Genomic DNA, 14178 nt, shown 5'->3' on the forward strand with positions numbered 1-14178 from the left:
ATATCGGAGGCAAGCTGAAGACTTACTGTGCGAGCTAATGGATTCCAGGATAAGTCAATCTGCATACCAGATTACTCAAGTTATATCTAGGCAACCTAGAGGTCTGGCTACACGATCTCTTCAATTCCTTGACGATTTATGCTTATACTGACCTAAGCATCAGGGAGCTTGTACCATTTCCTTGGAACTAAGGATAACTTCTTTAAATGTCGCACAACTGTACTGTAAACATGACATGTTAGCTCATATTTTCCAAGTACAACAATTTTATGTATACTCTTTTATAAAAAAAAATATATATCATCTTAAAATATATATTATAAATATTTAAAAAAATAATATGCACACATGTTATTTTAAAAAAATTATTTAATTTTAATTTTTTTATTTAAATAAAAGCAAAAATGATATTTTATAATTTGAGGAGGAATCATAATGGCAATCCTCCATTCTCAATGGATTGCAAATCTCATTCTTCAATTTCAAATTGGTGTGAGTCTCACATTTTTTATTCCTATTTCTAACCAAAATTAGTGAAGTAAACAAGGTGATACTTAATCTCATAAGTAAATGCACCATTAAATGAACTTTGCTGGAGGAGACTTTTATCTATTTCCTTATGGTATTTTGCTTTTGCCTTAGATAATTATTACAATTAATTACTTGTTTTTAAAAAGATTTTGTTTAAAATTAATCCATCGTTTAAGGTCTGACAAAGGTCAAAATCACTGCCTTATCAACCTTTGATCCATCCTCGATATATCGTTGACTTGATAATGACTTAAATTTGCTCAAGAGGTATTATCGTCCCACGTGTCAAACAAGGTCCCCACAAAGAAGCTGAGAGCGGTACCGCGTGTCAGTTGGGCTGAGCCAGCCTGGAAAAAGAGGTGTTCCAAGACAACCACGCCGAAAAAGGCAACAGCTGGGCCCACTAATACCGGGACACGTGCCATCCATCACATGACCAACTACACCTCGTGGCCCACATTCGGCATGGTCCACGGACTACCTTCACTCATTTCTTTTTTCTTGTTGACTTGATTCACCCAAAGTGGACCCCATTAGCCTCGCACGTGCACACTCATTTTCACGTGCCTTCCTCCTACTCGTGTGAAGAACTAATTCATCACCCAACTAGCACTTAAAATTTAAATCGCGTGCAATCAATCCCACATCCCACGTGGTTAATCAAATGAGCAGGAGAATGAAGAAAAAATAACGAATCCAAACTAAAAGACCTTCAATCTAAGATTAGAAACAGGAGAAAAGTAATACAAAAGTTGTTCTTGTTCATTGTGCATTAACCAAAAACCTAGAACTCTTAGTTACTCTAAAATACAAAACGAGTCAATAACTTTGCAACTAGCTAAGCATAATGGGGTAGTTGGGTTGGGAGAAAGAGAAAATATGTAAAAAAAAAAAAAAAGTGTCAAGTCAAGGCTTTGAGCATTGAGTTTATTGTGACCGACCCATGAGCGGAAGTTCCTTCTTGTCGAATATCTCCAAAGAGAAGTCCCTCAGCATCTGAGTTGTTGTCGTAGAATCGGTACCATTGTCACCATTACCAACACCACCACTACTACTAGTAGCTAAGGTATTACTTGAGCTTAGAGTAGGCCCCATAGTAGACGAACCACTCGCACCGGCCCCAGTTGTAGCCTTGCTTGAAACTGACCCGGACGACACTTGTGGGTCCCGGAGCTGAACCGGCTGCAAGGCCGAGACAAAATTCGAAATGGGTCTCGTTTGGACACCAAAGAACGACGTCGTTGCGCCACCCGCAGCCGGAAACGCCCACAGTTGGGCCTGATTAGGCATACCAGGAACAGCCCCAGAATTTGGGAACATTATAAAGTGCCCAGCAGCAGCATTATTTGCCCCGACTTGCCACATAGGCACTAGTCCTTGGGCTCCATTACCAGCCCCGTACGCCATTGGTGCTATAGGAGCTAGCCCAGACGACACCGAAACCTGGTGGCTCGCATCAATGAATTCACTATTGGACTCCTTACGACGTCGTTTTCTGGGGGCTATTTCAGTGATTTCGCCGTTTGGTCTTGCAGACGATGTCGTTGGAATCTTAAGGGTCCCACCCACCGAGACCGCAATAGCAGGGATGGTACCAGTTCCCGTGGCTTCGATTATGGCCGGCTCCGCGTGCTCTAATAGCCACTGGATGGTCTCGCCGTCAGACTTGAGGCCTAATTCTCGGGTCAGCTGGAATATTCGGGCGGCACATGCCGGCGGCATTCGAATCCTTCGACCACGGCCCTCCACCTTGGTGTGGCGGTCCTTTGACATTCTCCTCGCCACCGCAGCCCCAGATGAGGTCGTTGAGATTGGTACCTTGATAAGATTTGTGGAGGCAGAGCTGTCGTCCAAATCTTGTTCTGTCTCTGTAAGCTCTTCTTTCATTGGAACCATTGAAGAGGACTGCACCGTTTCAACATCCAGGAAATTTGACGCCGCCGGGGTCTGTGACGGCAGATGTTCTAAAATTGAGGTCTCAGAAGCTGAGATATCGTTGGTGGTGTTATTATTTTGTTCTTCGTCGTTTACGTCGATTATTTCATTGGTTTCTTGACTATCGTCCATTTTTTTTATTCTTTCAAACAAGCCAAAATCTGAAGAGACCAACGGATTTGGTATTGACTCAGAAAAAATTAAATAAAACCCAGAAAAACAAACACAGAAAAAGGTTAAGAAATATGAAATTTTTGTAAGCGTACTGTTTAAGCAGAAGTGACGGGAAACAGAAGTTCACTCTTGGGTTTTGAATCTTTCTCTGCTGCACTGAAGATAAAATTTAGAAAGAGAGATCCTTTTCTCTTCGTGTTAATAATAATATAAAATTAAGGAGAAAATGACGAGAGAGGAACAAAAAACCTAAGAGAAATAGCAGAAGCAGCCCCACTTATCCAGTTCGATAGCCCTACCAAGAAGAGGGACCCCCAAACCCTTTTATATTTGTTTGTTGGAGAAGAGTTCTAATCGACGATTGAAAGCTTGTTGATGCGAGTAATGTTGCTCTAGATTGTGACACGTAGTGCTAGAATATGTTTGACGGCAGTGCAAAACATGAGACTCGGTTGTATACCCATAGTCATGTGTACCCTAAAAAAATACATATACTAGAGTTGCATTTTATTTTCTTAAATTAAAATTTAACGGGAAAAATATATATTTTAATAAATTCGCGTAACTTTTAGTTCAATAATTATAAGAACTTCTCCAATCACACCCTGTCATTATGAATCACAATCAAAATTACACAAAATTAATAATTATGTTTATGCTGTTGTATTTAAAAATTTGATGGATGGATATATTATATATATAATAAAAAATTATTCTCCTTATTCCCATTTCAGAGTGGCATTATTGCCCTTGCCTCCACAGAAGCGTGGAAGATTTTAATATCCAAAGACAATGCCTTGTAAATTCCAAAGCTCTAATGTCACTACCTTGTCGTTCTATTATTGAAGAAACCTCTTTTTTTTGTGATGTAAATTTTAGTACTCTTGTTGTCATTATGTTTTTTTTTATGTAGTACGAATTTTGTAGCAAGTTTTTCTTTCGATTGATTTTAAATAATAATAATAATAAGAAGAAGAAAATAAAAAGAGAAGTAAAAGCCACGACACCTTGTAACTTTTGATAACCCCAAAAGGCAAGTATTATAACAGAAGTAGGTAAAGCATTGGCTTGTATTAGCTCTCTGCATTTTTTCCAGGGGTTGTTTTGTGCACATTCAGTATCCAAAAGTATTTAACATCAAAATAAAGCTTAAAAGATTTCGGTAAAGCTTTTTGGTGAGAAAGATTATAGTTGCATACACTGTTCTTCAATTCGCTCATGCAATTCGATATAATTTTATAGGACCCCTTTAATGTACATGTTCAAAAAATTGAGGGAATAAAAAATTGATATCTAAAATTATAATGATTCAGCAAATTACGTTATAAAAAAAAAATGAGATTATCAAAATATTTATTGATTCTAACAAATCACTTTACTCAAAGTTGAAATATCAAAATATTGTGTAATTAATTCTGATAAATTTTCATAAAATTATTTTGGGTAACATCTGATATTACCAGAATAAGTATAATTTTTTTGGGATATTTAGGCAATAATGCACTCGACTTCACACATATTTTTAACCGTCTATCAAGCCTATAAAATGAGGTTTCTTCTCTCATTCTAATACACACATATATAGAATATCACACACACACACACTATGGTCTTGATATATTTCTCTCTTCAGTCTTTGTAGTATTTTCTTGTGATAGAGGAAATGTTTGTTTTGAGTTCGTCTAAATAGATGCAGTGGTGCTTTCGTCCTGCTTGATAGTTGTTGTATCCTGGGAAGTGGTTGCTCACGAATCCTCTAGCACCATTTAAGTAGAGGGTGGGCAAATCTTTTTTAAGAAAAACGTGTTTCGCGTGCCTCGACTTTGATTTATTTTTTCTTTGTATTTTTTACATTTTTGTTCTTCAATTAAATATATTAATATATATCTATATATATTTCGTTCTTTAGTATATTATTTTTCTATGTTTATAATCACATAACTTTGTAATTGTATGTTGCCGTATTTTAGTTTTGATATTTACTTAACATTTTATATGATAAGTTTCAATTGCCTCATTTTTTAACATATATTCATATACAGTGTATAAATGAGAACTATATGTATTTTATTAATATATTTTTATATTTTATGTATGTTAATAAATGAGAATAATATATATGGAAGCACATGTATGTATGTATTTTTCTAACATATTTGCATCGTTTTGTATAGTATGTCTAGTATATAATTTCCTTTTATTGCCTTATATATATAAATATATATAGTAACATACTTGTTTCATAAAATATATATATATATATAGGTAGTATATTACTTCTGCTCATCATTCAGTTAAGATTTGCATTTAAAAATTACTGCTTACATATTTATTAATATAAATATATATATATATATATTAATTTCATTTTATCTCTGAGTGTTATGTGATAAGGTATATACATATTTAAATAATTTTAAACTTTCCTAATTGGCTTGCTCTTTCCTGAGTATATACTCTAGACATTCCTAAATAATTATTGATTGTTAAGTTTTCAATATTTGATCTTAAGATCTGAAAACAGAATTGCTAAATGGTCAATTCCACCGATCAGATATGGCTGAAAAAATGAATGTTATTCCTACTGAAAGGACTGGTGGATCCCCGAACTCTGGCTTCGACCACAAAGAATCAGTCCTCAGGGGACCAGCATGTGCAAGTTTCGGTTCAAAAATGAGAAACCAGTGCTTTGAGCCATAATGAGAAACCAGGAAAATTCACTGGTGTGAATTTTACGACCTAACAGCAGAAAATGATATTCTACTTAACAACATTGAGTCTTGCGAGATTCTTGAAAGAGGATCCTCCCACTGTTGGAGAGGATGAAGTAGATGTGCAAACTCAACATGTAGTTGGTGCATGAAAGCACATTTAATTCCTTTTGTAGGAATTATATTTTGAATGGCTTGTCAGACTCGCTGTATAGTGTGTACAGTGTGAAGAAATGACTAAAGAATTATGGGACTTGTTGGACAACAAGTACAAAGCTGAAGATGATAGAGCCAAAAATTTCTTGGTTGGCCAATTCTTGAACTTCAAGATGGTAGATTCCAATGATGTGATAAGCCAAGTGTAATGTAACGTCCCAAATTCCCTAATAAGGCTTAGTGCCTTGATTAGGAGGCCAGCGGGGCAATAACTGATTAATTGTATTATTATGTGATTTGATGCATGAACAAATGAATTATGTGAGTTATATTATAATATGACTGTATTTGCATACATGTTGGCCCGTTTCTTATTAGAAGGGTATTTTAGTAATTTTTGCATGTTGATGGCATATTTGAATATATATATATATATATGTGCTATATAATTGAGACCACATTATTAAGTATATACATTTGGGTTATTCGATACGAGGCAATCCCAGGGAGCAAGTTAGTGGTCTAGTCATAGCGGGATCAAATACCCAGCTCGAGGTTAGCCAGGAGTATTTTAGTAAATTAGTACATTACCGAGATTTATTGGGTAATGAGAAATTATTTAGTGATTATTCGAGGATATTGGAGGTAACGGGAATTATGGGGCATCAATTATGATTAGCGGGAAAAAATGGCTAAAGACGGTTTTTCCCTCAAGGGCATTAGAGAGTAAACCAATGGGCAAGTGGCAATTTGGTCTTTTCATGTTAAGGGAGTGACTTAGGCCCTAGATTGCTTCAGGGGAAGGAAAACACTAAGAAACACTCAGTTCTTACCTCATTCTCTCTCTCTCTCGTTACTCTCTCTCTCTCACTCATGCCTTTGGGGAGTTTGATCTTTTATTTAAGAAGAAAAGCTTCGGACTGAAGGGAATTGAAGCTAGGACTGAGTTGGAACAGATTAGGGTCGTGATTCTCCATTGAGGTAAGGTCTTGCTCTATTTTTATTTTGGTGGTTTCTTGGTGTGGTTTAAGTTTTAATGAAGTTTTAAACTAATGGTTGGATTTTGATTTGAGTTAAGGATTTGGCTTGATTTTTGGGTGTAAGTTGTTTAGGATGGTTGGGAATGTTTGTGGGGTATAATTCTGGCTTTGGTTGGAGCTGTGGTGAGTTTGCAGGGTTTTTGATTATGAGAAAATGGTGGGAAAAACCCAGATTTTTTGGGTTTGGGCAGAGCTGGGGTGTTTGCAGCGAGCTGCGATGCTGGGGTTGTCCAGGGCAGAAGGCCCTAGCTGGGTGTTGCGGCGCTTGTTAGGTTGTGCCGCGGCGCCAGGCCATTTTCAGGGGCCTTAATTTTGTAATTTTAAGGCATAGTCCAAGGGGCTCAAGGGACAATTTCACCACCCCGTGTGGGGGAATTTTGAGTCCCAAGAGCACAGGATTAGTCTCGGGATCCAATTATGGAATCGAATGGTAATGAGAACGTTATTTTTGGGTTGTGACTAGGTTACAGCTACGGCTCGGGAGAGGATTGTTTTCGGGGGTCGTGCTTACTTGCTTATTTACTTGCGCTTGGACCAAAGGTAAGAAAACTGCACCCAATACATGATGTATGTGATTAGGGCTTGGCCTAATTGTTATATTATTTTCCTAAAATATCTGCATGATGATGTGGCATGTTTAAGAGGCACATGGGAAGCACATGACTGGTTATTGATGAAGACCTGCTTGACCAACGACCAGGATATCAAGAGGAAATTAAAGTTACTCGATAGGTGCAAGGAATATGCTGAGCAGCAGGAAAAGAAGATGTGCGGATGCATGCGACCAGAGTTGCTCGATGAATCGAGACATTCTTAGAAATAGTTATCACTTAGATAATCCCAAGATATTTGACTCTTTTTATATGTAAATAGCATTATGTCTGTTACTATTTGGTTATGCTTGTAACGCAAGTTAAGGACCACCCATATGTACATCCATGAGCCTATAAATAGGACTCGTATGATTCATTGAAGGGGGGCAATATTTGGTATTCAGGGAGATCAAGTTCTTTGATACACGATCTTTGAATTCAACTTCGGAGCTTGTGAAACTTAGTGAACTCTGGTTCGTTGATCGCAAGTTTTGGAGTCTATATAATTAAAAACACTAAGTGGACCTAGGTTATTACCAATCATTGGAGCCAAACAACTATAAAAAAATTGTGTCATTTTAATTCTTGTGTTCAGTTCTATAATTCTTATCATTTTTTGTGACTCCGTGTCATTGACTAAATTTAGGGTCAACACTTTGGTGCTTTCGTTGAGAGCTGAACTCAAGAACTTCAAGATAACAATGGCAAAGAAATCCAGGAGGGTGGGTCAAGCAGGACATACATCGAGAAATGTGCCAAATCCACTTCCTCCATCAAGTGTAGTAGAGGACGAGCCATAGGTGGAATTGGAAGAGGAGGAGATGAATGCTGAAAACTTGCGAACAACTTTGGGAGTGTTGCAAGACGAGTTAGCTACCCTAAAAGCTAACTAAGAGAATGTGGTTGAAACTATGGTAATGCAACATGTTTATCCCTAAATCAGTTGCTGATGACGTGGCAATTATTTTTGACACGTGGCGGACATGTAGCAGAGATACGGCTCGCCTATCGACCAACATTATTTCTGCACGACGAGATCAAGTTTTATATACGACCAACCTGGTCGTATATCCGTTCATTTATGTAAAGATCTGTACAGTTGTGAGGATATCCGAGAATATCTCTTCATTATGACCTGCAGATCCGATCATTAAGGAAAGATATTATTTCCTAATTCATGTAACCCTTCCTTAGCCTATAAATACACGAGAAATAGCTCAAGGAAGGGGGATCGATCTTTTATGCTTAGAGAATTATATTACTGTTATCCATCACTGTATTGTTTTCTTCCTCTAAGGTCCGTGAAACTCAGGAACCCTTGTTCTTTGATCACACCTTGGGAATTCAATATCAATAATAGTATCAAGTGTACGTAGGTTATTACCAATCATTGGGGCTGAACCACTATAAATCCTTGTGTTCTTCATCTTTCCATTAGATTATTTTCAAGCTCTATATCATTTTCTTGTTGTTTCCTATACTCCGTATTGTTGACCAAAATCACGGTCAACATTCTGGTGCTTTCGTTGAGAGGCTTGAATCCGAGAAAAACTAATGGAAAAGACTACCAAGAAAACTGAACAGGCTGCTGCCGCTCCATCCCAGCCTCCTCCACCAAACATGGATGAAGACGAGCCTCATTTGGAGTTCGATGAGGAGGAAGTAGACTCTGAGGCCTTGAAGACAACACTGGGGGTGTTTCAAGATGAATTGGCCACTCTGAGGGCCAATCAAGAGAGTGTCGCCGAGATAATGGCGTCACAGCAGAGAGAGATAGAGCGCCAGCGCCAAGAGCTGAGCGAGAGACAGGCGGAGATGGACCGTTGTTAGATGGATGCCATGGAAGCCCTCGAAGCAGCCCTCCAATTGGCTAGGAATCAGGATGCACCTGCCTCGCAGCCTGAACAACCCCCGAGTGGACCACCTCAAAGAGGTCCCAATCCTAGCCTTCCGCTCCAGCCTACAAGCCCTCAAAGGCCAGAGCAGCCACCAATGCCTCAGGATGATGTCCCACCTAGGGACCTTGAGACGCAGCCTCCATCCCAGGCTGGTCGGGGCAATCCCCCGCGTCCCAGGCAGAATAGGGTCGAGCAACAGCCCCGAAGCCCTAGACGCCCAGGGGTGAAGAGCCGCACCCACCGAGCAGGGGGAAACGTCCTTCTGCCAACAGGAGGAATTCAGAGACAGGCTCTACAGTCAGGGGCCCTCCACGGCATGACAATGCACGAGGACCCACCGACCAGCGCAGGCCTCCCCCTAACGCTCAGGAAGTTCCAGTCCAAGGAGGCAACAGAGGAAACAGTCGGTCCCACTATAGCCAGTCAAGGTTCAGAGATGGCCACGGCTATAACGAGGCCGACTCAGGCAGAGGGAATGTTGGTCGGAGAAACGAGGAGAGAGGTGGAGGCAGAAGCCCACCACCTAGAGAAGACCAACAAGCAGGACATATGATGGGGGCAGCCCAGAAAAAAAAACGTCTTTAACCGGCTCGGAGCCAGCAAGCAACGATGGAGAGACGACGACTTGAGGGATGTACTCAACGACCGCCGAGAAAGGCACGATGAGTACATTCCCCTAGCACCGGAGGCCCCAGCAATTCCTGAAGCCGTTCAAGCTCAAATCGATGCCCTGAACCAGGCTGTACAGCAGTTGGTCGGGGGCGAACATCGCTTATCGAGTACGATCGGAGGAGAGGCACTCCTTTCATACAAAGAATTGTTGTGGCAGAAACCCCCAGTAAGTTCAAGATGCCAACTCTGCCAAACTTTGACGGGTACGGAGACCCGGTATCTCATGTAAACAAATTTGAGATACAAATGGACATTCAAAAAGTCTCTGAAGACGCTCGCTGTAGGATCTTCCCAGCGACCCTTTCTGATGCCGCTCAGGAGTGGTTCTTTAAGTTCCCTCCTGCAAGTATAATATCTTGGGAAATGTTCGTGAAGGAGTTTTACAGACAGTTCTATGCGGGTTGTGTGCACCCCACTGAGGCAAACCAACTGGTCGAGATACGCCAGAAAGAAAGAGAGCCTTTGAAGGAATATGTTCAACACTTCATGCGCGCCGCAGTAGGAGCCAAGACTGTGGGCAATGAAGGCAAGATGATGGCCCTAACCGCTGGGGTTAGGCGCCAATATCCTCTCTGGAGTAGCCTCAGGAAACACAGAATTAATACTACCCAAGAGTTTTTAGATCGAGCTGATCGGTACATCAAGCTCGAGGATACGATTGCCAATGAAGGAAAGTCGCCAGCAAAGGACAAGGGGCCCAAGGAAGATCCCGCCAAAGCTGCCAACGGGTCTAAGCCCAATGACAACGGCAAGGACAACGAGAATGGCAACAGTAAAAATGGTGGAAAGCGGGCGAATGGCGAACCCTCGACCTCCGAGAGTAAATGTCCCAAAAATAATCGGTATGAACTGAAATTCACCAATTACACCACCCTTGTCGAAAGACAAGCCGAGGTGTTCCAAGCAACCAGCTCGAGCGTGCCCTACAGATGACCCGCGCCTATAAGAAAGGATATCTCCAATAGAGATTCGACAAAGTTCTGTCGTTATCATAATGACTACGGGCACGACACCAACGAGTGTAACCAACTGAAGGACGAGATTGAGTTCCTAATAAGACAGGGACACTTAAGAAGATATGTACGAGCCGCGGGAGGTTCTCAGCAAGAGGCTCAAGGTGGCAACAAGTCGGCGCCTGCACGCCAGCGCTCGCCACCTTTACAGCCAACTCCTGTGGCAGGTACCCTGCTCACCATCTACGGAGGCCCACATCTTGCAGGAGATAGTGGAAAAGCGAGGGAACAATACGCTCGAACCCTACGCCACGACCAGGACATCGAGATGATGAGTTTCAAGGATCGTGCACCCAAAAAGGCTCGAACAGAGGAGGAACTGATCACCTTCTCTAATAATGACACCCAGCATGTTCGATTCCCACACTCCAATCCGCTGGTCGTGGATGTTCAAATCGCAAATATGATGGTGAAAATGGTGTTGGTCGATACAGGAAGTTCGGTCAACATCCTATATAAGTCCTCGTTGGAAAGGATAAAACTGTCCATCAAGGACCTAGAGCCATGCAACCAAACCATTTATGGTTTTTCCAGAGAAGGGCTCGCCCCAGTAGGGTCAATTAGAGTCCCAGTCACAGCAGGTACCGCACCTGCTAACAGGACATTACTCACCACTTTTATAGTGGTTGATTGTCCTTCGGCATATAATGCCGTAATAGGGAGGCTTATTATGGTTGACCTTTAAGCCATCACTTCTGTATGGCACCTCGCCATGAGATTCTTAACAGACGCAGAAGTAGGGTGCATACTGGGAAACCAGCAAGAGGTGAGAGAATGCTACAACGCCTCGATCACCAAGGCAAAAAAGGGTGTATCGAGGGATGCCGTCGGAAAAGAGTTGCAAATGGCATCCGATGTTCAAGCCCGCTTAGGTGATAATCTCACCAAATAAGGCGTTGCCCAAAGGGAGGATAAAGACTTAGATCCTCACTTTGGGGATTTCGAAGAAGAAGTAGGCCCCATCGAGGACCTTGAAGAAGTCCAACTCGATGAGGGAAATCTGACCAGAGTTGTGAAAGTCAGTAAAAACTTAGAGACAACAACAAAACAAGCACTGGTGGAGTTCTTAAAAAAGAACCAGGACGTCTTTGCCTGGTCGCATAAAGACATGGTTGGGATAGATCCTGCAATCATCAGCCATGTCTTGAACATTGACAAAAACTTCCCACCTGTGCAGCAGAAAAGAAGGCTGCTCGACAAAGACTGATCGAAATCTTTGAAGGAAGAAGTCGAGAAGCTGAAGGAGAATGGGTTCATCAAGGTGGCGTTTTATCCATCATGGGTCTCCAATCCCATACTCGTGCCCAAGCCGATTGCAAGTGGCGTACGTGCGTGGATTTTATAGACCTCAATAAAGCCTGCCCTAAGGACTGTTTCCCACTCCTAAGGATCGACCAGCTAGTCGATGCCACAACAGGACACGAGATCCTCTCATTTATGGATGCCTACTCTAGGTATAACCAGATTAGTATGCATCCCTCTGACGAGGATCACACTAGCTTTCGAATTGATACAGGGCTGTACTGTTACAAGGTGATGCCCTTTGGTTTGAAAAACGCTGGTGCGACTTACCAGAGACTCATCAACTACATGTTTAAGGACTTGATCGGGGCAAACATGGAAGTTTACGTCGATGACATGCTGGTTAAGTCGAAGAAGGCAGAAGGACATGTAAGGGATATGTGGGAATGCTTCAACGTCCTTAATAAATACAGGATGAAGCTGAATCCCCTCAAATGTTCCTTCGGAGTTGGATCAGGAAAGTTCTTGGGATTCATAGTTAACTCAAGAGGAATTGAAGCTAATCCCAAAAAGATAAAAGCCCTGATCGAGATGAAGTCGCCAGTGAAGATTAAAGATGTTCAAAGCCTGACTAGGAGAATTGCCACCCTCAGTAGATTTATTTCAAAATCAACGAACAAGTGTGTCCCATTTTTCAATCTACTCAGAGGCAACAAGAAATTTGAATGGACAGATAAGTGCGAACAGGCCTTTCAAGCACTGAAAGCGCATATGGCACAACCACCCATTCTGTCGAAACCAGTCGATACGGAGACTTTGTTCATCTACCTGGCAATCACAGATTACGCTGCTAATGCTGTTCTGGTGAGAGAAGAAGAAGGTGTGCAGAAGGCTGTCTATTACGTAAGCAAAAGGCTGATCGGAGCAGAATTGAGATATCCCCCCATTGAAAGGTTAGCCTATTGCTTATTATTGGCCTCTAGGAAGCTGCGACCTTACTTCCAAGCCCATCCAATTACGGTATTGACCGACTAGCCTCTTCGGCAAGTCCTGCAAAAGCCAGAGGCTACCGGAAGATTACTGAAGTGGGCAACAGAGATCGACCAATTCGACATATCTTACCTGCCACGAGTAGCGATAAAGGGACAAGCCTTAGTTGACTTCATCGCCGAGTTCACAGAGCCTGCAAGTAGCGAGCAGATCAAGGAGCCTAGCGAGCCTGAATGCCAAACCCAAGCACCCTTGTGGAAATTGTTCACTGACGGATCATCTAACGAATCCCACGCAGGAGCAGGAGTGATATTGATAACGCTGGAAGGGCATCGATTTCACTGTGCAATAAGGTTTGACTTTACTGCCTCTAACAATGAAGCTGAATATGAAGCATTTCTCACTGGACTACGGTTAGCCAAGGATATGAACATTAAAGCGCTTGACATTTATAATGATTCTTAGCTAGTTGTGAATCAGGTCTTGGGAGAGTATCAAGCGCGAGGATTAAAAATGGTCGCCTATCTGAACAAAGCAAAGGATCTTTTAGCCCAGTTCGATAGATATACTCTACAGCAAGTGCCTCGAGATCAGAATTCCAATGCAGACGCTTTGGCGAAATTGGCAAGTGTAAAAGATGCTGATACTCTGAACATAGACTCAGTCGAGCGACTTCCCGCACCTAGCATACAAACAACAGAAACCTCTCTAGTCATCCAAATGGCGGATACATGGATGGCTCCATATGCAGAGTATCTAACAAACGGCGTGCTACCAACGGATAGAAACAAAGCCAGGACCCTTCAGCGGCAGGCTGCTAGGTATATCCTAGTCGATGGAATTCTGTACCGAAGGGGATACGCACTGCCACTTTCTCAGGTGTATTACAAAGGAGAAAGCCAAATTGTCCGCGACCAGGTCAGGCGTAAGGAAGTACTCTTGGTAGTACCTCCCCACGTTGGAGATGTGGGTCGTGTCAGTAAGGAAAGTGCGCCCGATTTCCTGATGACAAAGATGGAAGAACCCCGTGCCTTCATGATTGGGGTTAGATTTGAGGTCGAACAAGTAATTGACCTCATGAGGCGATGGCACGGGCAATTTTTTCTGGCTGTACAGGATATAGAGTGCAGCAAGCATTCTATATTCGTTTGGGGTAATTTGGAAGGGGGAAACTCCAAAATAGTTGGCCACCCCCTGAAAGAATGGATGAAGAGGCAACATGG

At 41.8% G+C, this 14178-nt stretch overlaps 1 protein-coding gene across 1 annotated transcript; it reads right to left on the reverse strand.

Annotated features, from left to right (window-relative positions):
* Window positions 1–1233: 1233 nt before the first annotated feature.
* On the reverse strand, window positions 1234–2973 carry LOC133834809 (transcription factor TCP9). Its single transcript, XM_062264560.1, has 2 exons — window positions 2733–2973; window positions 1234–2627 (listed from the first exon to the last, which is right to left on the reverse strand). The coding sequence occupies exon 2, from the start codon at window positions 2596–2598 to the stop codon at window positions 1459–1461; it is 1140 nt and encodes a 379-aa protein (XP_062120544.1). The 5' UTR covers window positions 2599–2627; window positions 2733–2973; the 3' UTR covers window positions 1234–1458.
* Window positions 2974–14178: the final 11205 nt, after the last annotated feature.

The sequence above is a fragment of the Humulus lupulus genome, chromosome 5, assembly GCF_963169125.1.
Source record: "Humulus lupulus chromosome 5, drHumLupu1.1, whole genome shotgun sequence".
NCBI classification, from domain to species: Eukaryota; Viridiplantae; Streptophyta; class Magnoliopsida; order Rosales; family Cannabaceae; genus Humulus; species Humulus lupulus.